This window comes from Equus asinus, chromosome 15 (assembly GCF_041296235.1).
Source record: "Equus asinus isolate D_3611 breed Donkey chromosome 15, EquAss-T2T_v2, whole genome shotgun sequence".
Lineage (NCBI taxonomy): Eukaryota > Metazoa > Chordata > Mammalia > Perissodactyla > Equidae > Equus > Equus asinus.
The window spans coordinates 729,967-753,518 of NC_091804.1; the positions used below are offsets into that span (position 1 = coordinate 729,967).

General features: G+C 44.1%; 1 protein-coding gene across 15 annotated transcripts in view; it reads right to left on the bottom strand.

Annotated features, from left to right (window-relative positions):
• The window catches only part of NINL (ninein like), a 137,110-nt gene that overhangs the window by 86,950 nt on the left and 26,608 nt on the right, over window positions 1-23,552 (bottom strand). For 13 of the 15 annotated variants that reach the window (XR_011494474.1, XR_011494475.1, XM_070485456.1 and 10 more), the window contains one exon: window positions 782-975. The exons of 1 other annotated variant lie outside the window; for it this stretch is intronic. Coding sequence is in view for 12 of the 14 variants with exons in the window: in XM_070485456.1 (XP_070341557.1) it covers window positions 782-975 (194 nt within the window). In the remaining 2 variants the exon portion in view is untranslated. Of the gene's footprint in view, window positions 1-781; window positions 976-3,150; window positions 3,453-23,552 lie in introns of those variants that run through there. One more of the 15 variants, XM_070485450.1, reaches the window with a different exon arrangement.

Below are 23,552 nucleotides of genomic sequence, written 5' to 3' on the forward strand. Positions count from 1 at the left end.
GAGGAAGCCATTTGGTGTAAATCTAATTCGGTCTGACTTTGTTTCTCCAAAAGGGCCTGACATGGCCATCAAGCATGCATTGTATATCTGCTTTAAACATTTACTGTGGCAAGAACAAATGGCCTTAAGATAAAGGTGCAACTCCCCACCCCCACATTGGCATTTCCTTAAGGATAAGCATCTTTCCTTGGACTAGGAACTGATTGCTGCACTCACCTTTGACCACCCAGCTCACCTGTGACCACCCAGCTCGAGACAACAGACCTGCCACCCTGCTGTGTCCACTGAGACAGCAGATCTACCTGCTGTTCCCATCAATCACTGTGCTGACAGAGCAGTCTCGTGACTATTGTAAAAGGACATTTCAATCCTATGTGAAACATCCTCTCTGGGGGTATATAACCACTCTGTACACCCCACTTCTTTGGTGCCCTTTCTTCCTTGGGGCAGAAAGGCCCCAGGCCATGGTCCTCACATTTTAGCTTAGAATAAACTCTCCCAAATTTTCATTTATAGATTGGTTATGGATTATTTTCGTCAACACACCTTTCTGGAAAAATGAAACAAAATAAAATCTCTGGAAGTTACTATGCTAAAAAAAGTAATATTAAGGAAATTCTTTCTACAATGTAGGCATCACATAGAAGGAAAAACAACATTCCATTTCCCAATAACTTCCCTTTGAGGAGTATCTTTAGTCAACTGATATTTCTCAAATGCCCAGAATAGCCCACTATAGTACTGTGTGTTTTTCTTTAGGAGAATGAAGTCAAATACCCACCCTGGCAAAGTGGTCATTTCCGAGAAGTGTTTGCAGGAGGAGGGGCAGCTGCTTTTCCAGATGAAGCTTAAAGCAGAGTTGGGTCAGCTCCTCCTGGTCCAGAAAGCCTGTCCCAGTGGTGTCACAGCTGCTATAGATTTCCCTGAGCTGTGAAACATAGTGTTTCTCTTCGTCGTCGTCCATCCCATAGCAGGCTGGACATGCCAGGGGAAAAAAGAAAAAAACCAGTACATTTTTACTGCCACACCTCACACACTCTTCCACTGTTCCCAGGAGCCAGGCAGCGTGGCCGGGTACAGGGCAGGAGGGGGGCATGCAGGAAGAGGCAGCCGGAGCCCCTCAGTGTTCAGTGAGGCTGGGAGAGACCAGCTCCACCTTCGCAGAATGGACCAGAAACATGTTACTAGGGAGCCAGTTATTGTTCACAAGAACCAGCATTTCTTTGTTCTGTAAAAAAAGAAAATCTATTACACAATAATGAGAAAAACAGAGCTAAGTATAAGGAGAACCAAAATCATTCAAAACTTCATCACCTAAGAAAATCATTATTAATATTTTGGCAAATATACATTTTAATTTTTCTCTATACATACACAATTATGTTTTTTCTTACAAATACAAGTATTTATTTACAAATACTAAAATAAATAGTAAAAATTTTACTAAATAAAAGTGCTTATATGAAAGAATGCAAACTGATAAAAATATACAGAGGATATTAATAAACAACACAAAAGAAGAAAAACATATGGCTAATAACCATCTAAAATGTTTAAATTAAAACCAAGATACTATTTGACTGTCAAATTATCAAGAATAAAAATCTTCAATGCTGAGCCTGCTGTAAAAAGGAGACTCTCACACCTGGAGGATGTGACAGTTAGTAGATGTTTCTGGAGGGTACCTTGTCTATATATCAAGAAAATTTGAAATATTTTAATTACCTGATCTAATTACTTCATATACATGAAATTCCTTATATTTAAGGAAACAGAACTATAAACAAAGATATGAGTTCATCAAAGTATTATTTACAAAAAGAAAAGAAAATAACCTGAAATATCCAACAAAAGAAAAATAGTTTGCTAAATTATAGCGTATGTACATGGCAAAATAGTAAATAGTCTTGAAAACCACATTTCTGAAGAACATTTAAGAGCATAGGAAGCATAGTTGATAAAAAAATATCAAGGCAGAATAAAAACTGTTTATAATAAAATAGGTAATATACTCAGTGGTCACTTTCCATATAATAATTCACTTATACCTTATAACAGTTCTATCAAGAAACTTCTGCAACTTTCTGGAGGAAAATGCATTCAAAAAAATGAAAACAAAGAAAAAAATACACTAAAATGGTAAGAGATGATTTTACTGTATTACACACATATTTCCTATTTTATATATTCTTATATCCCTCAAAAATTTCTAAGAAGCAAAACATTTCATAACTAGAAAGTGTTACTGAAACATGGAAAGCATCTAGCACCCACACGGTGCAGGGAGGTCTGCGTCAGCACCAGAACCATATAAAGTACCGAAACCTGTTCACATCAACCCCTAAATGGAAACCGTGCATGGACATCATTACTCAGGAAGAGAACGGAATCAGCGACACAAAAAATAGACACTGAGTAGAATCCTGATAGTGATATCTTTCACTGCGGTCTTAGAAGGCAAGAGGCCTCATCTGAGCTCTTACTTTAACAGCTGCTGATCAGCTCTAACACCAGCCAATATGGAGGCGGAAGGTGAACAAATCGGTTCGTGTGGGCTGAGGTCCACAGCCCACCGCCTCAGACCCTTTTTGGAACAAGGAGAGGCACAAAGGAATAAACAAACTGCTGAGTCTGCTGGGAGTGCAGAGGCAACAAGACCTAAACGAGGATGGGCCACATCACCCACAAGAGCTGTGCTCGAGCCCACCTGCCAACGCCTGCCGGTCCCCCAGGCCTGGGGCTGTCAGGAGCCCTCGCTGCTCCCACCTCTTTTCCTTGGTGACAAGATTCACACTTTTGGGGCTGAGCTGGGATTTCCTGAAAACAGGAGGAACTTCAATTCCCATATGACTAAGAGTAAAAAGACCACAGGAAGAATCACCCAGCAGGGAAAAGCAGCACGAACCCTTTGAACAGCCCCTGCTCCCACAGGACCCAGGACGGGTCCCTCTCAGGCCACTGTCTTCATCAGCTCCTAGCAGAATACCCAGTGTACCCAAAATGTGCCTACGGAGCAAGGCTGCCGAGAACACCCGACCTCACTAAAACGCAAACAGATTCAGGTTCTGAAAAGACATCCCTCCCCACCCCCGCTTTGTAGGAGGCTGAGTGCTGGGAGCACATCTCAAGGAAGCAGAACAAACAGGCCACCTCTGTCCGCCAGACGCAGGCGCAGAGCACCCAGCGCTCCCCTAGGCTCCTCCCACATGCCAGGTTATGACAGTCTCTAGAGACCCTCTTCCGAGAGGACGTCTTCCTGGGAGGAGACACACATCAGGAAGGGGGAACGCGGCAGCCAGCGCGAAGCAGGGCCCTGTGGAGGTGGGAGGGAAAACAGAAAATGTAAATGGAGAACAGGCTAAAACCTCAAACGCTGGATGCCATCTACAGACCCAAAGCCAGGAGGCAGTGACTGCCACAGTCCTCCCGAGCTCCACACACCACCCATCCTCTCAGCCGCAAGCCAGACAGGCACCCCAGACAGGCTCCTGCCAGCACCTCCTGCATCCTCAGAGCCGCCTTCAGTGCAGAAGGCTTGTGGTGTACCCTTCCAACTGCCTCAAATGGCAGAAATATTTTCAATTTACTTTTTTTTTAAAGATTGGCACCTGAGCTAACAGCTGTTGCCAATCTTCCTTTCTTCTTCTTCTTCTCCCCCACAAAGTACACAGTTGTCTAGCCTAGTTGTAGACCCTTCTGGCTGTGCTATATGGGACGCCACCTCAGCATGGCCTGAAGAGTGGTGCCATGTCTGCACCAGGGATCCGAACTGGTTAAACCCTGGGCCCCTGAAGCACAGCATGCACACTTAACCACTCAGCCACGTGGCCAGCCCCTCAGTTTACATTTTTAAGCCCAATGTTCTTTAACAAACCCATTTAAGCAATAGCAATACATGATGGTGCGATTTACTATTTCAAAGGTAAGGTTACTGGCATTATGGGTCCATTTAATCTCAGGACTGCTGCTCCCAGGACCCCAGGACTAGGCTAGGATGGGACAAGCAGGGGAAGGGTGGGTGTGGCATTCTAGGGCACTTCACCTAGGAGGTGGGGGCATTCCCTGGGGGTCCAAGTAAACTCAAGAACCTTCTCAATATCTGCACTATCACAGAGGAGAGATCTGGAAAACCGAGGCCCAGCAAACCTTCATGCGCTCCCACACCACACAGGACCTGCTGGACACACGGCACACCTGTCTGAACTCCTGCCTGAGGAATCCAGAACTGGGCAGAATTCAGGTGCGGAGGCTGAAGGTTAAAGGGCACTGGAGGGGCCCCTCCCAGGAACAATGATGAGCCAGCCCCCCTTGAAAAAACTTGCTTGTCTGCCCCACTGACTCCAGGTTAGGAGGGATGCAGGGCAGGCCCCGCACACTCGGCCCCGCGTCGCCTCGCTTACACCCAGCTTCGCTCAACTCCAGAGTCAAGTTCCCCGCCATTCAGAAGCACTCTTTTCCTCTCCTTCCCCTCATCTTCGTGAATCTGAGACACTGCTCCAAGAAAGCAGGTGCCATCCAGGGACTGGCAGTTAGGGTGATTCAGGCACAGCCACTCAACAGGGCAGGCAAAAACAGATCTTTCAGTCATGGTTTGCTAGGATATTTCCTAACCCCCATCCAAGGAAATGTCCAGCTATATTTTCAAAATAATGGGAAAAAGTAGGCACTGACTCTATTCACGCACAACTGATGAATCTGCCATCCTCCAGCCCTGGAATGTGAGTGGTCTTTCTATGGCCTCTCAAATACCACATGACAAACCTCAGTGGTGAGACAGCTAGAAACTCTGGCCAGGAAGGCTTGGAAAAACTCCAAGGCCCCAAAGCCAAGGCCACCTGCACCTGGAAAACCCGGCCCAGGATCCGCTGACACCCAACGACCACGGCAGAGAAGTCACGCTGATTCAAGTGGCTTCCCCAGGATTCAGGAGTCCCAGAAAAAGGCATGACTGACAATACCTGAGAAACTCATAACACCATGGAATTGTGGAAGGTCTCAGAAATGATGCAGAAGCCTGAACGTGGGCTCAGAACTCCAGCGTTCACACACACACACATTCCATTCACAGGAATCTGAAGGCAGTGATTGGGGTGGTGGGGGGTACATGCAGGAGAGGAGAGGGGAGTAAAGGTGACACTTAACCAAGACACACATGCAGGTACACAAAGAGAAACTAATATCCACAGAGAGATAAAGGAAAATCAATAAAATCAAGAAACAAAACAGACCGCTGGAAGAAAGGAATGATAAGACGCCAAGGGGGGTTTCTTGGACATTGACATATTACAGCTGCATGAAAAATTCAATGGCAAGGCTGAAGATAAAGACAAGGAAATCTTCTATAAAGTGGATCTAAACAATAAAGAGATTTTAAAAATGAGGAAGAAAAGACAAGGAAATTAAAAATCAATCTCATATAGTAATCAAAACAGTGTGGTACTAGCATAAAGAGAGACACACAAACCAATGGAACAGAATAGAGAGCCCAGAAATAAACCCTCATATATACAGTGAAATGATCTTTCACCACACAATGAGGAGAAAAGAGTCTCTTCAACAAGTGGTGCTGGAAAACTGGATATGCACAAGCAAAAGAATGAAATCTGACCCCTACCATACACACAAAAATTATATACTATTTACTATATATAAAAATACATAGACACCATATACCAAAATTAACCCACATTGGATTCAAGACCTAAATGTAAGCTCTAAAACTACAAAACTCTTAGAAGAAAACACAGAGGAAAAGCTCCATGATGTTAGATTTGGCAATGATTTCTTGGATATGACACCAAAGGCACAGGCTACAAAAGCAAAAATAGAAAAACGGCACTCTGTCAAACTTAAGAACTTCTGCAAATCAAAGAAAATAACCAACAGAGTGAAAAGGCAAGCTACACACTGAATGGAAAAAAAACAAGTGCAAATAATATATCTGATAATGATAAGGTGTTAATAGCCAGAACATATAAAGAACTCCTACAACACAACAACAAAAAACAAGTAACCTTATTTAAAAAAGGACAAAGACATTTCTCCAAAGAAGATATACAAATGCCAACCAGCATATGAAGATGCTCAACATCACTAATCATTAGAGAAATGCAAATCAAAACCACCATGAGATATTATCTCACATCCATTAGGATGGCCACTATATATAAAAAATCCAATAAAATCTTTAAAAAAAAAAAAAAAAAAGGGGCTGGCCCCGTGGCCGAGTGGTTAAGTTCGCGCGCTCCGCTGCAGGCGGCCCAGTGTTTCGTTGGTTCGAATCCTGGGCGCGGACATGGCACTGCTCATCAGACCACGCTGAGGCAGCGTCCCACATGCCACAACAAGAAGGACCCACAACGAAGAATATACAACTATGTACTGGGGGGCTTTGGGGAGAAAAAGGAAAAAATAAAATCTTTAAAAAAAAAAAATCCAGAAAACAATATCGGTGATGATGGAGAGAAAGTGGAAGAGTTGTGCACTGTTGGTGGGGAAGTAAAATGGTGCAACTGCTATGGAAAACAGTACGGAGGTTCCTCAAGAAACTAAAAATAGAATTACCGTATGATCCAGCTATTCCACTTCTTGGTATTTATCCAAAAGAATTGAAAGCAGAATCTCAAAGAGATATTTGCATTCTCCCATGTTCACTGCAGCATTATTTCAACAGCCAAGAGGTGGAAACAGTCTAAATGTCCATCAAAAAATGAATAGATTAAAAAAAAAAAGTGATTCAATCATACAATGGAATATTATTCAGCCTTAAAAAGGAAAGAGGGGCCGGCCCAGTGGCTTAGTGGTTAAGTTCCTGTGCTCCGCTTTGGTGGCCCGGGGTTTGCAGGTTTGGATCCCAGGCAGGGACCTACCTACCACTTATCAAGCCATGCTGTGGGGGCGTCCCACATATAAAATAGAGGAAGATGGGCATGGATGTTAGCTCAGGATAATATTCCTCAAGCAAAAAGAAGAAGATTGGAAATGGATATTAGCTCAGGGTCAATCTTCTCCATCAAAAAAAAAAAGGGGAAGGAAATCTTGTCACATGCTACAACATGGATGAACCTTGAGGATGGCTAAGTAAAATAAGCCAGTCACAAAAGAACAAATACTGTACGATTCCACTTATATAAGATATCTAGAGCAGTCAAAATTATGAAGGCAGAAAGTATAATGGTGGCTGCCAGGGGCTGGCGGGAGGGGAGAACGGGAGGAGCTGTTTGATGGGTATCGAGTTTCGGTTCTGCAAGATGAGAAAGTTCTAGAGATCTGTTACACAACAATGTGAATATAGTTAGCACTACTGAACTGTATATTTAAAAATGGTTAAGAGGGTAAATTTTATATTATATGTTTTTTTTTACCACAATTGACAATCTAAAAATAAGAAAGAAAAATTTTTAACAAGAAAAAAGTTCAAAATTTGGTGGCTCTGTTCTATGGCACTTTTATCTGGATTTTCTCTTTCCATTCTTTTTCCCTTAAGATTTTATTTTTCCTTTTTCTCCCCAAATCCCCCTGGTACATAGTTGCACATCTTAGATGTGGGTCCCTCTAGTTGTGGCATGAGGGACGCTGCCTCAGCATGGCCTGATGAGTGGTGCCGTGTCTGCACCCAGGATCCCAGCCAGCGAAACCCTGGGCCGCTGAAACAGAGTGCACAAACTTAACCACTCGGCCATGGGTCCAGCCCCTGGATTTTCTCTTTCCTTAAGAAAATGATCAATCCCCAGACTCCAGGCAGCCTCTACAAGCCCAGGAAGGAAACCAGTCGAAGGGACACAGATTACTGGGTAATGCAGACTTAACACGCAGACAGAAGGCAGAGTCCCACCACTTGAGACAACAAATAATAAACAGCCACACCAAGCACATCCTCATGAAATTTCAGAAGAAACAAAACAAACAGGTCCTGAGAGTGCGCAGAGAGAGAAGAGCAGCCCCATGCTCTCAGCACCAGGCCACGGCACGGCTCACGTGGACTCTGGGCAGCAAAACTGAGAGACGACAGAAAGGAAGCCTCCAACATCCTGAGGGAAGACAGCTTTCCGCTGCATCCGGAAGCTCCCAGAACATGTACTTCAGCAAAATGAAGGACTGAGCAAGAAAGAGGAAGATGCAGGATCTGCGATCTGGATCCCACACAAGCGCTGGAGGCTGATGTAGGAGGGCAGCCCTGGGGCAGGGCCAGAAGGCACCGCATGCAATGCAGACAAATGGGGAACCAGCAGGTCCTGTGTGCATCTGACCATCTGTAAACAGATGGAGAAGCTTCTGACAGAGCTGAAGGAGCATCTGGAAAAAAACAAGGATAAGTACATTAAAAAGCAAATAAGCACAACTCAAGAAAACGTTAACCTCTACAAAGCCAAACTTGGCACAAGAATGGAAATGTGACTGTGCTGCAGGCACATGTGGTATGGCAGCCAGGCAACCCCACACTCCACGGGTGACAGGGAAGCCTCTGGTGGAGGCACTGCCTGGGCTGAGGTTACAGCCTGGGCTGCTGCAGGGCAGCACCTCTGGGAGGTGACGGGGCAGTGACATGCCTTACAAAGTTCAGGAGTGACGCAGGTGCCTCAGCACTCTGCCCCGTTTTGCCCAGAGTGGTATCTCACAGGCCTCCATGCCACACTCCAGACAGGAGTCAGACAAGCACACATCACGACCACTTCTGCCATGTGCCCTCCTGAAGTCCTGGGGTGGGTGTTGGGGCTATCAGAGCGAAGAGGCCCTGGCTTGAGACCCTGGTGACTAGCCTGCACTGGGAGAGCTCCGGCCACCCAAACCCCGCAAGATGGACTGGAGCACAAACACCGGGTCACCGTTCAAAACAAGAGTCCAGAGCAGTGACAGTCTGTGTGGCCTTCCCCCCAGGCACTGTCCTCTGACTGGGATGACTGCTAAGCTGAGGGAAGCTGGAGTTTTCTTCAGCTTTCTTCCTCTGAGAGAAGCAGCTAAACCTTGCGAGTACCCCCAGCCTGCTACTGCTCTTCTGCGACGTTCTGAAAGGCCTCCCTTCAGCAGGGCCAGTGCCCGACATGGGCAGGCCTGTTATCCCAGGCCTGAGTGTCTACTGCTGCCATCTGACTTGCAGAGACCCAGCTCTGCAGAAATGCTACAGAGCATCTTTTCACTTTCCCCACAAAATGAGTTGCACTACATTTGCCTTCTGAGTTCTCTCAGTTCACCCAAGCTTCCTCTGGGGGAAGAATGCCAAGGACGCTGGGCCTGGTGTAGACAGTAAACAGCACACGGCCCCAGGCACCTCCAGCAGGAGAGGCATGGTTGCTCGGCCTGTCCACCTGCGGCTGGCCAACTGGGGTGGCCGCTGTCTGGGCAGGGGTGCTGCAGACTCAGACAAACAGGTGGTGACAAAAGATGCCCACAGGCAGGGGCTCTCAGATCACACTGGCTCCTGCTGCACAAGCTTTCAGTATTTAATCAAACGAAGTCAGCTTTGCCTTTCATTGTCAGGCACGGACTTAATACATGTTATCAGAAAGGACAGTGAGGTGATGGGGTCGGGGTCAACCCCCTTAAAGGAGTGCTGAAGCCCAGTCTGCACCTCAAGCCTCCGGGCGTGCGATTCCCTGAAAACAGTGCAGGAGAGGAGTCCAGGGAGCAGCCTCGGGCCACCGAGAGGTTTATAAACAGAGAGGGGCCAATGGTTTCCTGCGAACGTTTACAGCATCAGCAGCTTTCTAAGCCATGCAAAGGCAGCCCTAAACGAACTGAGACACTGGCAAGGCTGCCTTCCTGACTAAGGTGACCCAGGGCCCTTTCCCCACACTCACTGACAGGCGGCAGAATCCCAGCCTGGAGGGGCTCTGGGCAAGTCACAGCTTCTGTCAAACTGGGTCTAGAACCCCTCCTTTGCTGGGCTGCTGAGGGCATGGGAAGGTTACAGGACACGCCAGGTAGTAGAGTGACAGGCAGTGCCGCTCATCCTGAGCGCTCAGGATACTACCATCACTGACAGCACAGAATTACTGTGCCCACACACTGGTTCCCAGGTTCCCAGTCTTCATGCTGCTCAAATCCTGTTTCTAGAAACGCCTCACTGCAAAACTGCCCCTCTCTCCCTCCCTCTCTGGAAAAGCAGTCCACCTAAATTACAGGACCCTCATGTGAGACCTGGCCCTGCCCAGCCGGGAGCCCACCGGGCATTAACGAGGCGTCTGCTGTGGAACCTCCAAGGCCTGTGCCTGAGGACGGAAGCGAAAACACCCCCTCCCCTGTAACACTCCCACAGGGATCCATTTGTCTAGCGTGCGGCCCACCTGGTGCCTGGCTTGCTCCTGGTGGCCCCCAGGCCTACTCACAGGCCCAAATGCAGGCCTCCCAGCAAAGTGGTTGTGACAAATAATAAATTTTCTTGTCAAGCAAAACCCTATTTTCATCCTGGGGAGAAAAACCTGCCCCCAAACAAACTGCATACTGGCCCCAAGACAGATGCGCTGGCCAGCACTCTGAGGACAACACAGCCCTCTGGAGGCCTACGGAGCAAGGTATCGGTTTGCATTTAATTGATGAGGGAATTTAATCTGTGCCCCTAGAAACTCGCTGGCTACTGAGGATAGGGAAGACAATCATGGTCTCTCAGAAGCTAGGTGTGCTGATATTTGCAGACCCAGAGCATCCCGGCCATGGGAGACAATTCCCAAGAAGGCCCTCCTTGCAAACCTGTGAAACCCAGAACGAACAGGACCCAGGGAGCCATTCTGGATTGGCTCATTCTCTATCTGGAAAGATGTTCCAACCCTGATAAAATATTGAAGCCAGTCCTTGGGTTCCAGCAGAGCAGACCTTGCTGCCACTTTTCTCTTTTGTGGAAACCTTTGTCAGGAACTTCAGACACCACACACAATGAAGAATACACACTGCAAAAATAGCTTTCGAAAAACAGCTAGAATATTTGGATATCCACATGCAAAAGAACAAAGTTGCACCCCCACCCACCTCACATCACATAGAAAAATTAACTCAGAATGGATCAAAGACACAAATGTAAGAGCTAAAACCATAAAACTCCTAGAAGAAAACATATAAGTAAATCTTCATGATCTTCGATTAGGCAATGCCATATCTTTGATTAGATATGACACCAAAAGCACAAGCAACAAAAGAAAAAAACAGATAAACTGGACTTCATCAAAATTTAAAACTTTTTAAAATTTTATTTACTTTTTTTCTGATGTACATCATAATATATTTCGAATTCTGTGTAGATTACATCATGTTCACCACCCAAAAAGTAATTATAGACCATCCCCTCACATGTGAGCCTAATCGCCCCTTTTGCCCTCCCCCTTCCCCCATGGTAACCACCAATCCAATCTCCAATGCTATGTATTTGTTCGTCGTTGTTTTTATCTTCTATTTATGAGTGAGATCATACGGTATTTGACTTTCTCCCTCCGACTAATTTCACTCAGCATAATACCCTCAAGGACCATCCATGTTGTCGCAAACGGCCAGATTTCATCATTTCTTATGGCTGAGTAGTAGTCCATCGTGTATAAATACCACATCTTCTTTATCCATTCGTCCCTTGATGGGCACCTAGGTTGCTTCCAAGTCTTGGCTATTGTGTATAATGCTGCAATGAACATAGGTAAAACTTTTTTTAATGCAAAGGACACTATCAAGAAAATGAAAAGAGAGAAAATACTTGCAAATTCTCTATCTCACAAGGGATTTGTATTTAGAATATATAAAGAACTCCTATAGCTCCATAATAAAAGCAAAAGTAACCCAATTAAAAAATGGGCAAAAGATCTGAATAGATATTTCTGCAAAGAATATATCTAAATGGCCAAAGATGCTCAACCTCACTGGCCATCAGGGAAATGCAAAATCAAAACAACAATGAGATACCACTTCACCCCCACTAGGCCAGCTATAACAAAAAAGACAGGTAATAGCACGTGCTAGGGAGGATGTGGAAAAACTGGAAACCCCATACACTGCTGGTGGCAATGTAAAATAGTGCAGTAACTGTGGAAAATAGTGTGGCACTTCATGAGAAAGTCAAACATAGAGTTACCATATGACCCAGTAACTCCATTCCTAGGTACACACGCAAAAGAAATGGGAACATACATCCACACAAAAACTTGTATACAAATGTTCATAGCAGCATCATTCATTATAGCCCCAAAGTGGAAATAACCCAAATGTCCATCAACTGAATAGATAAGTAAAGCATGGCATGTCCATACAATGGAATGTTATTCGGAAATTTAAAAAATCAAGTACTGATACTCCTACAACATGGATGAACCTCACAAACACACTAAGTGAAACAAGCCAGTCGCCAACAGACCACATATAGTGTGATTTCATTTAAAAGTCCAGAATAGGCAAATCTATAGAGAAAGAAAGTAAATTAGTGATTGCCTGTGGTTGGGGCATTTGGGGAAAAAGGGAGGGTGACTGCTAATGGATATGGAGTATCATTGTGGGGTGGCATAAATGTTCTAAAATTGGTTGTGGTGATGGCTACACAACTCTGTGAACTGTACACTTTAACTGGGTGAATTGTTACCACATACAAATAATATCTAAATAAAGGTTATAATACAAAAAGCGGATGACAAGAGGGATGTGTGCGAATATAAAATGCTAGGTAGCATAAGACAGGTCTTTTATTGTGATAGACCAGTTCTGTATCTCGAGTGTGGTGGTCATTACATGAATCTATACATGGATACAACTGTACAGAACTACACAGACACACGTACACAAAGGCTGCATGTAAAAAGTGGTGAAAACTGATAAGGTTTCTGTAGTCCATTTAATACCGTACCAACGTCAACGTCTGGGTTCTGATTTTGTACTCTAGCTATGTAAGACGTCCGCACTGGGAGAAGCTGCCTGAGGGTCAATGGGAATCCATGTACTATCTCTGCAACATCCTGTGAGTTTATAATCATAGCAAAATAAACAGCTGTTAAAAAGTTATAGGGCAGGGAATACCAGTAATAACTACAAATGAAACTCTGAGAGCAAATGAAACATTTCCAGGTGTGACATTTCAGCCACCCAAGACTGCAAGCACCCTCTGCCTGCTGTCAGTGTGAGTCCCCTCACCGGCTGCACTCTCCTGGCGGGCCCTGCACGCTCTCAGAGCTGCTCCACACGGGGAGTTTACCGGACCCATCACCCGACACCCCCCCCTCCCCCCCACTTACCAGTGCAGGGTAATTTTCACACACTACACCAAAGATGACACCCACAGAGCACCTGCCAAACAAAGTGGCCAAATACCATAAAATCGAGCACATAGCAAGTTGCTTGCCTGCAGTATGTGTCCCATCAGCTTTTACTATCCAAACACCTCTGAGGAAGTACCACGAGAGCTGCCCAGGGGGCCAAGCTCTCTTGGAAGGTCAACCCCTCAAATGACTCTTCAACATAAGTTTCATACCAGAACCAATCAAAACGATCTGCTGAAGACAATCGAAAGACCCACCTGTCTGGGCTTTTGCACAGCCTGCCCCTTTGTAAAGCCAGACACATGTGACCGGGTGGGCTCTGCCAATCCAACCAGGGAGCCCCTGAGAAACAGCATCGCCGTTATCAGAAACTACTCTTGACTCAAAAGCCAAGCAGCAGAGTGCCATCAGGGCAAACGGCAGATTAAGATCCTCCAAAAGTTCACCTCTCCATAAAAGCCACAGAAAAATTGGAAAAAATTGTCAGAATCAATGGACAATTGATCTCTGGAATTAACCAAAAGCTTGCAGCAACCTGAGGAGCATTCAGTCAAGGAAAACAGCTGAATCTTGGTAAAAGCAGCGAGCTTTTCAGCATTTTAACTTACCCTAGTTCCGTCACCCACTGCCCAGCTCAGCAGTAGACTGAAAAATGAGAGCCTGCATTCCCAGGGCCAGAGGGGGCAGAACAGAGCTGCAGCTGCTTCGAAGGCTCACCCCGAAGAAGAATCATCATTTGACCTGTCCAGTGGTTCCCTGACAAACCTACCTAAAAGGCTTGTCTTTATCCGACCTCACTAGAATCTGTCCAGTGCTAAGAGCCTCATCCCAGGGGTGACTTTCAAGTTTTAACATCACAGCAGCCCAAGGCAACAGGCAACAGTTGGAGCAAACAATACACTAACCAAAAAACTTGAAAGAAAAAGCTGAGGCATGAGACGTTTGTAGAGATTCTGAAAAGCTCTTATTCCTTGGATCCAGAAGGCCACGCACATGCAGAGTGCTGTGCACATGCTCAGGAAAGACCTGAGAAAGCCCTAGGCTATCACTTCTGAGTGACCTGGGGCTGCACACAAGCCGGAAGTGAAGGCAAAGGCAGAGCTGTCAACTCCTGGCTGGGTACTGAAGGCACGCTCCAACACGAACACAGAACCCCTCGGCAGACGCCGAGAGTCACCGGTTCCGGGTGTTAAGGAAATCTCTGTCCCATCATTAGCCGACTACTAAGCTAACCAAGTGGAGTCACGATGCCAAAGGCACAATTCATGACAGAAATAATTGATAAGGTAGACTTCTTTAAAATTAAAACCTGTTGCTCTGGAAAAGACATTGTTGAGAGAAGGAAAAGACAAGCCACAGACTGGGAGAAAATATTTGCAAAAGACATGTCTGAAAAGGGTCTGTTACCTAAAATATACAAAGAACTCTTGAAAATGAAAACCTGAATAAATAATGGAGAAAAGGTCTGAAAAGACATCTCATGTAAGAAATGGTAAATAAGCACACGAAAAGACACTCAACATTATATTATGTGCCATTAGGGGACTGCAAATAAAACAATGAGACACCATTACACAACTGTTAGAATGGCCAAAATCCAAAACACTAACAAAACCAAATGCTAGTGAGGATATGGAGCAAAAGAAACTCTCAATGACTGCTGGTGGAGACGAAAAATGATACAGCCACTTTGAGAAACAGTTTGGTAATTTCTTACAAAACTAAACATACTCTTACAAAACAATCCAGCAATCATGCTCCTTGGTATATACTCAAAAGAGTTAAAAACGTATGTACACACAAAAACCTGCACGTGGATCTTTACAGCAGCTTTATTTATAATTGCCAAAACTTGAAAGCAGCCAAGACTGTCCTTCAGTGGTGAAAGGATAGATGTTATAGACTGCACGTTTGTGTCCCCCTAAAATTCACTGCTGAAACCCCAACTCCCAACGTGATGGTAGGAGGAGGCGGAGCCTCTGGGAGGTGATTAGGTCATGTGGGTGAAACCCTCAGGAATGGTATCAGTGCTCTCATACACAGACCCCCAGAAGCTCTCTCACCGCTTCCACCATGTAAGGATACAGCAAGATGACAGCCACCTACGAACTAGCAAGAAGGTCATCACCAGACACTGAATCTGCCGACACTTTGATCTTGGACTTCCAGCCTCCAGAACTCTGAGAAGTAAATGTCTGTCGTTGAAGCCCCCCAGTCTATGGTATTTTTATTCTAGAGGCTCTGAGAGCTGCAGCCATCAGTCTCCTCTGTTGCCACAGCTGTGATCAGCCCCAATTCTGCCACATGACCCCCCCTTAGATGCACCTGTTGCCCCATTTTATGAATGTGCGTAATGTATTCAACCAGTCTCCTGCTGATGGACACTTACATTGTTTCTAATCTTTAGTTATTATAAACAATGCTCCAAGGAACTGCCTCTGAGGGATAAATTCCTGTAAGTGGAACCTCTGGGTCACAAGCATGTTCTCAATTTTGACAGATATTGTTAAAATGCCTTCCACAGGAGTTACACCTCTTCACAGTCCTAGCAGCAATGTACGAGTGTGCCTGTTTCTCCATCCCCGAGCAACACAACATGTTATCAAACTTATTCCCAATCTGATGGGGAAAAATGGTATTTTATTATAGCTTTCATTGACAAGCAGCTTTTTGAAAGAATAAGCAATTACTCAATAGCTATTCTATGTAAATCCTAGATAATCCAGTGGAATACAAGAGACAGAAATGTTCTCTGCTCCCAAGTCTGAAATCAGGTGTGATGATGGAACACACATGTGCGTTCATTAAAGCACAGGAAACAACCACCCTGTCAGAGGCAACACAGCACAGTCAGGTCAAAAAAGGCCCAACAGGGGCCAGCCCTGTGGCCGAGTGGTTAAGTTCGCGCACTCCACTTCCTCGGCCCAGGGTTTCGCCGCTTTGAATCCTGGGCGAGCATATGGCATCACTCATCAGGCCATGCTGAGGCAGGGTCCCACATGCCACAACTAGAAGGACCCACAACTAAAAATACACAACTATGCACCCGGGGGCTTTGGGGAGAAAAAAGGAAAAATAAAATCTAAAAAAAAAAAAAAAAAAAGGAGCAAACACCTCAGCCTGACTCTGTTACTAGTTGCCTGGGTCTCAGTTTCCTCCTGTGTAAAATGAGGGCATTAAATCAGATGATTACAAAGACTCCTTCAACTTTGGAAATTCTCTATTGAAGAGAAAACGGTTAACTTGAATTCACTTTAAAAGTGGGTACAGTATTCTTCACACATAAGCTGAGTCAGTCAGTACAGCACAGTGTCACGAGTAACGACCACAGATTTCGGGATTCTTAGAACCGTGCCCAGGCAGCCACCATTGGCAAATGCTGGCATGGAAGATGTACGAGATAACCCTGCCCAGCAGTGAGAACAAAGCCTCACTCATCTAACTCACAGATATTCTCGCCTCTGCCTGTTGACCAGCCGGCTGGCCGTGATTTGACATATGGAATTTGGATGGGAAAAAGTGATGCTAAGTGGCCCCTGCAAGCCATGACACTGGCGCCACCAGCAGCCACATAACAACATAACATTGGGATACAGGGCTAATGAGTCCACAGTAAAATCTGTTTTTAGACCATAAACTATGGAGCACAGTGGATCCTAAAATATTTCATTAGTTTACTCTTTACTACTTCTCAAATTGCAGTAAAAGTAATGAATTAACGTTCAAGGAAATAACACAATGCAGACATTAAAAAGCAGATCAGTGCTTACCCCGCCTTCACTGAAAGGCTGCTCTGGCATGAAGAACCTGCGTGAGTTAGAGAAAAGCGGGGTCTGTGGAAACTTCAGAAGCCGCCTCTAGCCCCAGAGCTAGGTGTCTGTTTCAGGTGCACGTGTCCTTGTGAGAAGTTGCCTTGCTCTCGATCAACATGCTGGAGTCTTTATTTTTTACATGAAAATTCCTAAACTCAACTCTCTCAGTTCTACCCAAATATTAAACGGCATTTGCATAAAATAAGCAGCGACAGAAAGCTTTTCCTCCAGAAGAAACCAAGGTGAGTACAGTGGAAAGGCATTTGCTAAAACAGACTTCTGGTTCCTGAGCACCCCCAAAATAACTTTTATTCAGTCTAATCACTGCTGCCCAATCTCCCTCAACACGATGAGTTTTTACATAAACAAATCTGTCTTCAGGCTGCATTTGTTGAAATAGCAGATAGATATTAACCATCACCAAGGCGATGAGTGATAGAACTCATTATCTCTGTTAAGTATAAACTTGAATTTTTAACACTGAGCTGGTTCGGCAGCCAAGATACACCCTAGCTGTTTTCCTCACGTGGACCCTTACTGAATGTTTTCTCTAACCTTGTTATTCAATCCAAATTGCCCCTAGATAACTGCTTTCTTAGTTTGCCTGTGACCCTCCAATCTGAGGATAATGTTACAGAATAGCAGTCAGAAGGAAGTCCCAGAGAGCACCAATCAATCATCCCATTTTACAGATGAGGAACTGACATCCTTTATATGAACATACAGGAGGAGAGATTTTTCTCAGTAGGCTGGAAGAGGAAAATGGAGCATACAAGCACACAGGCAGGGTGCAAAGGCAATCGTTTCTGATGGCACCATCTTCCCTGCCATTCAAAGTATGTGTGGCAGCTTCCCTGGCTTAATCTGAGACCCTCTACCCACTGTAAGTCTCTGCTGATGCTTATAATTGTATAGAGCTCAAGGACCAAGGAACAGCACCTCAGTGACTTCCCACTGTCCTCTTCTCCCATCTTAGATGGGGATGGCTATCAAAAGACATCAATGGCTAAATCAGAGGTGGCTAGAGCTGCTCACACTGACTAGTGAGAGATGATTACGCACACCTCTGTTCATTTCTGTTTCAATGACATCATTTTGGTAGCTTGAAATCTGCCCTGGCAGGAGTATTTACACCACAGCAATTGGCAATTGCTACAAATCAGGGCTTTGGGGGAGAGAAGCAGTTAAAGCTTTCTCAGTATACCACACCACTGGCTAAAACATAAAAGAGAGATCATATCAAGTGTTAGTGAGGACATAAAGCAACTGGAATGCTCAAATTCTTGCTAGTGGGGGTTTAATTGGCATAAAAACTTGTTTAGTACTATCTACCAAAGTTAAATACGTACCTATCCGATGACATGGCACTTCAGCTCCTAGGTATATACTCAGGAGAAACGCATGATTTGTGCACCAAAAGACATGCTTTCTTAGGCAACAATATTCACAGTAGCCAAAAACTAGAAAAAAATCCAAATGTCCATCAATAGTAAAATAATTTGTGGCACACTCTGGAAAACTATAAAGCAATGGTAATAAGAAAGGAGCCACATGACAACAATCTGAATCCCAAAGACACAATGAAAGAAGCCAGACATACTGTATGATTCCATTTACATTAAATTCAAAAGGAGGAAAAATTAATCTATGGTGTTAGAAGTTAAGACAGTGAAGAGCAGAGAGGAGATAATGAATAGGAGAATGGACATGGGGGGTTTCTGGGGTTCCAGAATATTGTATTTTTGACCAGGATAGTGGTTACACAGGTGTGTTCACTGTGACAATCCATTGTTATCCGTGTACTTTTTTCTTACGTACATTACACTTCAAGTTCACACAGCTAAGAGGGAAAGTGTTAGAAATGCCAACCTGCCACACTCACCTCACTGAACCACGGCATGCCAAGTACCTATTTTGTGGCAGATTCCTGCAGGCATGATAGAGTCTGAAGAAAGACGTGCCCCAAAAGAGTAAATAAAATAAATGGCCTAATTGAGAAACAAGAAGGCCTCAGAAGCATTTAGGAAAAAAAAACCCGCAAACTTTTTTCCCAAAGCCACTTCTTTTCCCCAAGATGACTTCTAACAACACACATTACGAGTATTTTATGTAAAACTATCTATCAAGATCCCACAGCTCTGGTTCCTTCATACGCCCCAGTGTATTTGCTGAGAGAACAAAGAACGCACAAACCTCGTGTTCAGGCTGGATACACATCACTCAGCCTGAAGTTGCTTCTCAAAGACACTACAAAGTTGGACATTGCCCAAAAGAGGGGGAAAATGAAAGACACTTAACAAAACATCTAAAAATGAATCATATTTTAGCTGTAACCTTTATGGAAAAATAAAAAGAATAAAAGTGACTCTGAAATACCCTAATTAAACTCAGCAGAATGCTATGGACTTGTCCTTAAAAGTCTTCTAAAAACCCAAAAGAGCTCTTGAGAAAACTGTGATAGTTAAGAATATTCAAATACCCTGCATGTAAGGAACATTGTAGTTGGAGACGGCGTCTTCCAGGTTCAACTCTCCATCTTCCTAAAGATTCCAGAGCTAACTTCTGCAGTCATCACCTTATGTGCACTAGACCATGCACTTTTACAAAACACGCTTACCAAGTAAAGTGGCTAAAATATTATTAGGAATTGAATGTTTGTGTCCCCCCAAATACATATGTTAAAAACCTAACCCCCAATGTGGCTGTATTTGAGATGGGTCCTTTAGGGAGGTAATTAAAGTGAAATAAGGTCATAAGAGTGGGGCCCTAATTCAAGAGGATTAACGTCCTTATAAGAAGAGACATCAGAGAGCTCTCCCCCCATGTGCACAAAGGGGAGGCATGTGAGCACATGGCAAGAAGGCAGCTGTCTGCAACCCAAGGGGACAGCCCTCACCAGAAACCAGCCACGGTGACAGCCTGATCTCAGACTTCCAGTCTCCAAAATGGTGAGAAAGTAAACTTGTGTTGTTGACCAGCCAGTCTGTGGGACTTTACTATGGGAGCCCAAGCTGACTAATATGGGCTAGCAGTTTTTGAGAATATGTATTTCACCCTTTATGTATGGAAGAAAAGAAAGTAGAAGATTTTATTAGGAAAGATTTATGCAACAAGTATTTCCTAAGCTCCTCCTATAAGCCGGTTCCAGAAGCTACCCTCTTGAAATTAGTATTTTAGTAGCAAGGATTTTGCCACCAAGATTCGAAGGCAGAAATAGATGTAAATGAGGAGAGCACTGAAAATGCGATTTGATTTGACACAGGACTTGGGGTGGAGATGCTGCTGCCAGCAGTGAGAGGATCCAGCCGTGTGCCGGATGGAAGCTGGTCTAGGGCAGAGCCTGGCCCCTCTGGTCGCATCTGGAGACTTCCAGTTTGTGCTGCAGTGGGAGAGTCTGGTTGGGTATGAAAATATAGCCCAGGAAAAGGAAAACTGATTTGTGCATGGTACACCCGTTCGACTTAATACAGGCGAGTCATTAGTTTTAGAAATCCATGAAGACATAAAGACGAAAACTATCAGATAAGCTGAAACTGCTCACAGTAACACCTGTCTGCAAAAATAAGACAAAGTTGGTATTCATGAATATTTGAGTTTTTTTACTCCCTGTAGAGCTGGTTTTTGAAGTGTGTGCTTTTTATACCTACATGCCATTATGGGACTGAATTCCATAATGTGGCGAAGTATAACATCGTTGCCTGGTTACTTCTCACGGAGGCTGCAGAGCTCTATGCTGGAGCCAGCTGGGGGGTGGCAATCTGGGAGCAGATGGAGAGGAGACAGCCGCCACACACTCCTCGGCACTGACTGCGATGGAACTTCAGCTAATACCAGAACAAGGTCAATTATCCACATTAAGAACGGGGAAGGACAATGCAGACGACAAGGAAGCTGGAGACTCCCCAGTAACCCAGCCTGCCAGCCCCACTGAGTCCTTCTTCTTAAGTTTCTGACAGTCTTCATGATCTGACAAGGACCAACGCTGCCAGACTCCCCAGAGCTCTGCATTCACTGCGACATTGGTTGCCAATATTTTTAAAAGACTGAATTTATTAGCAAACATTTTGTTAACTAAATGAAAACTATTCGCTAATCTGAGTATAAAATTAATAAGAAAAAACTTAATAGCCTTCACTCCTATAGTCAAATAATAACCAGCTAGTAGATACAATGAAGAAAAATCCTATTTATATTAAAATAAATACACAGAAATGAGCTTAAGAAATGTGCAAGATCTATATGAAGAAATTTTTTAATGTTCCAGAAAGCCACACACGAAAGACTTTAACAAACGGAAAGACGCACCACGTTCCTGCACAGGGAGGCTCCTTACACAAATATCAAGTCTGCTTCATCTGTACATTTCATGCGTATCCAGTAAAAATACCAACGGGGTATTTTGGCATAATAAACAAATTGATTCTAAGGTTCAAAGAGTATGTAAGCAGAATAGCCAGGATATTTCTGAAAAAGAAGAATAATAAGAGGGAACTAACCTTAACAAATATTAAAACAGTTACAAAGCTGTAGTAATTTAAACAAGGTAGTATTGGTATAAGTCCAGAGAAAAAGAGCCATCGAACAGAAACAGAACAGAAGATATCTAAAAACAGACAAAGATATACACAGAAATCCAGCATGTGATAAAGATGATGCTGTATATCAAAGCAGAAAATAATTTATCAAGAAAACGCTGTCAAAAAATTGATTAGCCATATGTAACAAAATAAATTTGGATGCCTATCTTCTTTTCAGCAAAGTAAATTCCAGAAGAATCAGAAATTTAAACCAGAATAACTTAGTCCATAAAAGAAATCAGAATAATGGGGCTGGCCTGGTACCATAGTGGTTAAGTTCACACACTCCGCTTTAGCAGCCCAGGGTTCACAGGTTTGGATCCCAGGCACGGACCTAGCACCACTCGTCAAGCCATGCTGTGGCTGCGTCCCACATACAAAGTAGAGGAAGATTGGCACAGACGTTAGCTCAGTGACAATCTTCCTCAAGCAAAAAGAGGAAGACTGGCAAAAGATGTTAGCTCAAGGGCAATCTTCCTCACACACACAAAAAGAACCACAATAAAATGTAGCTTTTGCATTATCCTTAAGAGAGTGGGCAGTCTGACTACATAAAAGTCAAAATTTCTATGTTGGAAAGAATAAAGTCAGAAGATAAATGGCAAACAAAAAAATTCAATGCAAATTACAGACAAAAGGCCGATTCCCTTAATAAAGAGCTCCTAAAATCAATAATGAAAAAGACATCCTAAGTAATCTAGCAAAGGAACTAGACTATATACAAGAAAATACAAATAGCTCTTAAATGTGTGAAGAGACGCTTAACTGCATTCGTCAGAAGAGAAATACAATCCAAGTACAAGGACACATGACTTTCCACTTAGCAGACTGCATCAGCTTGCTCATTCCATAAGCACACAGCACAGGCGGGGTGGCTTCAACAACTGAAACTCATCCCCTCACAGCTCTGGAGGCTGGGAGTCCAAGATCAAAGTGTCAGCAGGGCTGGTTTCTTCTGAGGCCTCTCTCCTCGGCTCGTGGATGGCTGTCTTCTCCTGATCCTCACGTGGCCTGCCCTGTGTGTGGCTGTGTCCTCATCTCCTCTTATAAGGACACCAGTCATATTGGATCAGGTCCCACCCTAGTGACCTCATTTTAACTTAATTACTGCTTTAAAGACCTGTCTCCAAATACAATCATGTTCTGTGGTAGTGGGGGTTAAAGTTTCAACATACAAATTTTTGGGGGACAAAACTTAGCCCATAATAGATTGGCACACTGTTGAAAATAGGTCTTCATAGAGTGCTAATGGGAATATAAATTGGCGCAGCCTCTGTAGACAGTAATTTATCAGCACCAAAATTTTAACATACATTCCATCAAAGAAGGTATATTAATACGGACTATAAGCACATGAAAAGATGCTCAACATCATTAGTCATCAGGGAAATGCAAATAAAAATGACAATGGGATACCACTTTACACACACTAGAATGGCGACACTCAAGAAGACAGACAATAACAAGCACTGGAGAGGATGTGGAGACACTGGAACCCTCATACAGTCATGCATCACTTAATGACAGAGATATGTTCTGAGCAATGTGTCGTTAGGCGATTCCATCGTTGTGTGAAAAACAGAATGTACTTACACAAACCCAGATGGTTTATGTAGCCTACTACACATCTGGGTTATATGGTACAGCCTACTGTTTGTAGTCTACAAATCTGTACAGCACGTTGCTATACTGAACACTGCAGGCAACACAACCTAAGTAAGTATTTGTGGATCTAAACATATCTAAACACGGAAAAGCTACAGTAAAAACATGGTATAAAAGATAAAAAATGGTATACCTGTATAATGGAACTTGTAGGACTGGAAGTTGCTCTGGGTGAGTCAGTGAGTGAGTGGTGAGTGAATGTGAGGCCTAGGACGTTACTGTACATGGCTGTAGACTTGACAAACACTGTACACTTAAGCTACACTAAATTTATAAAA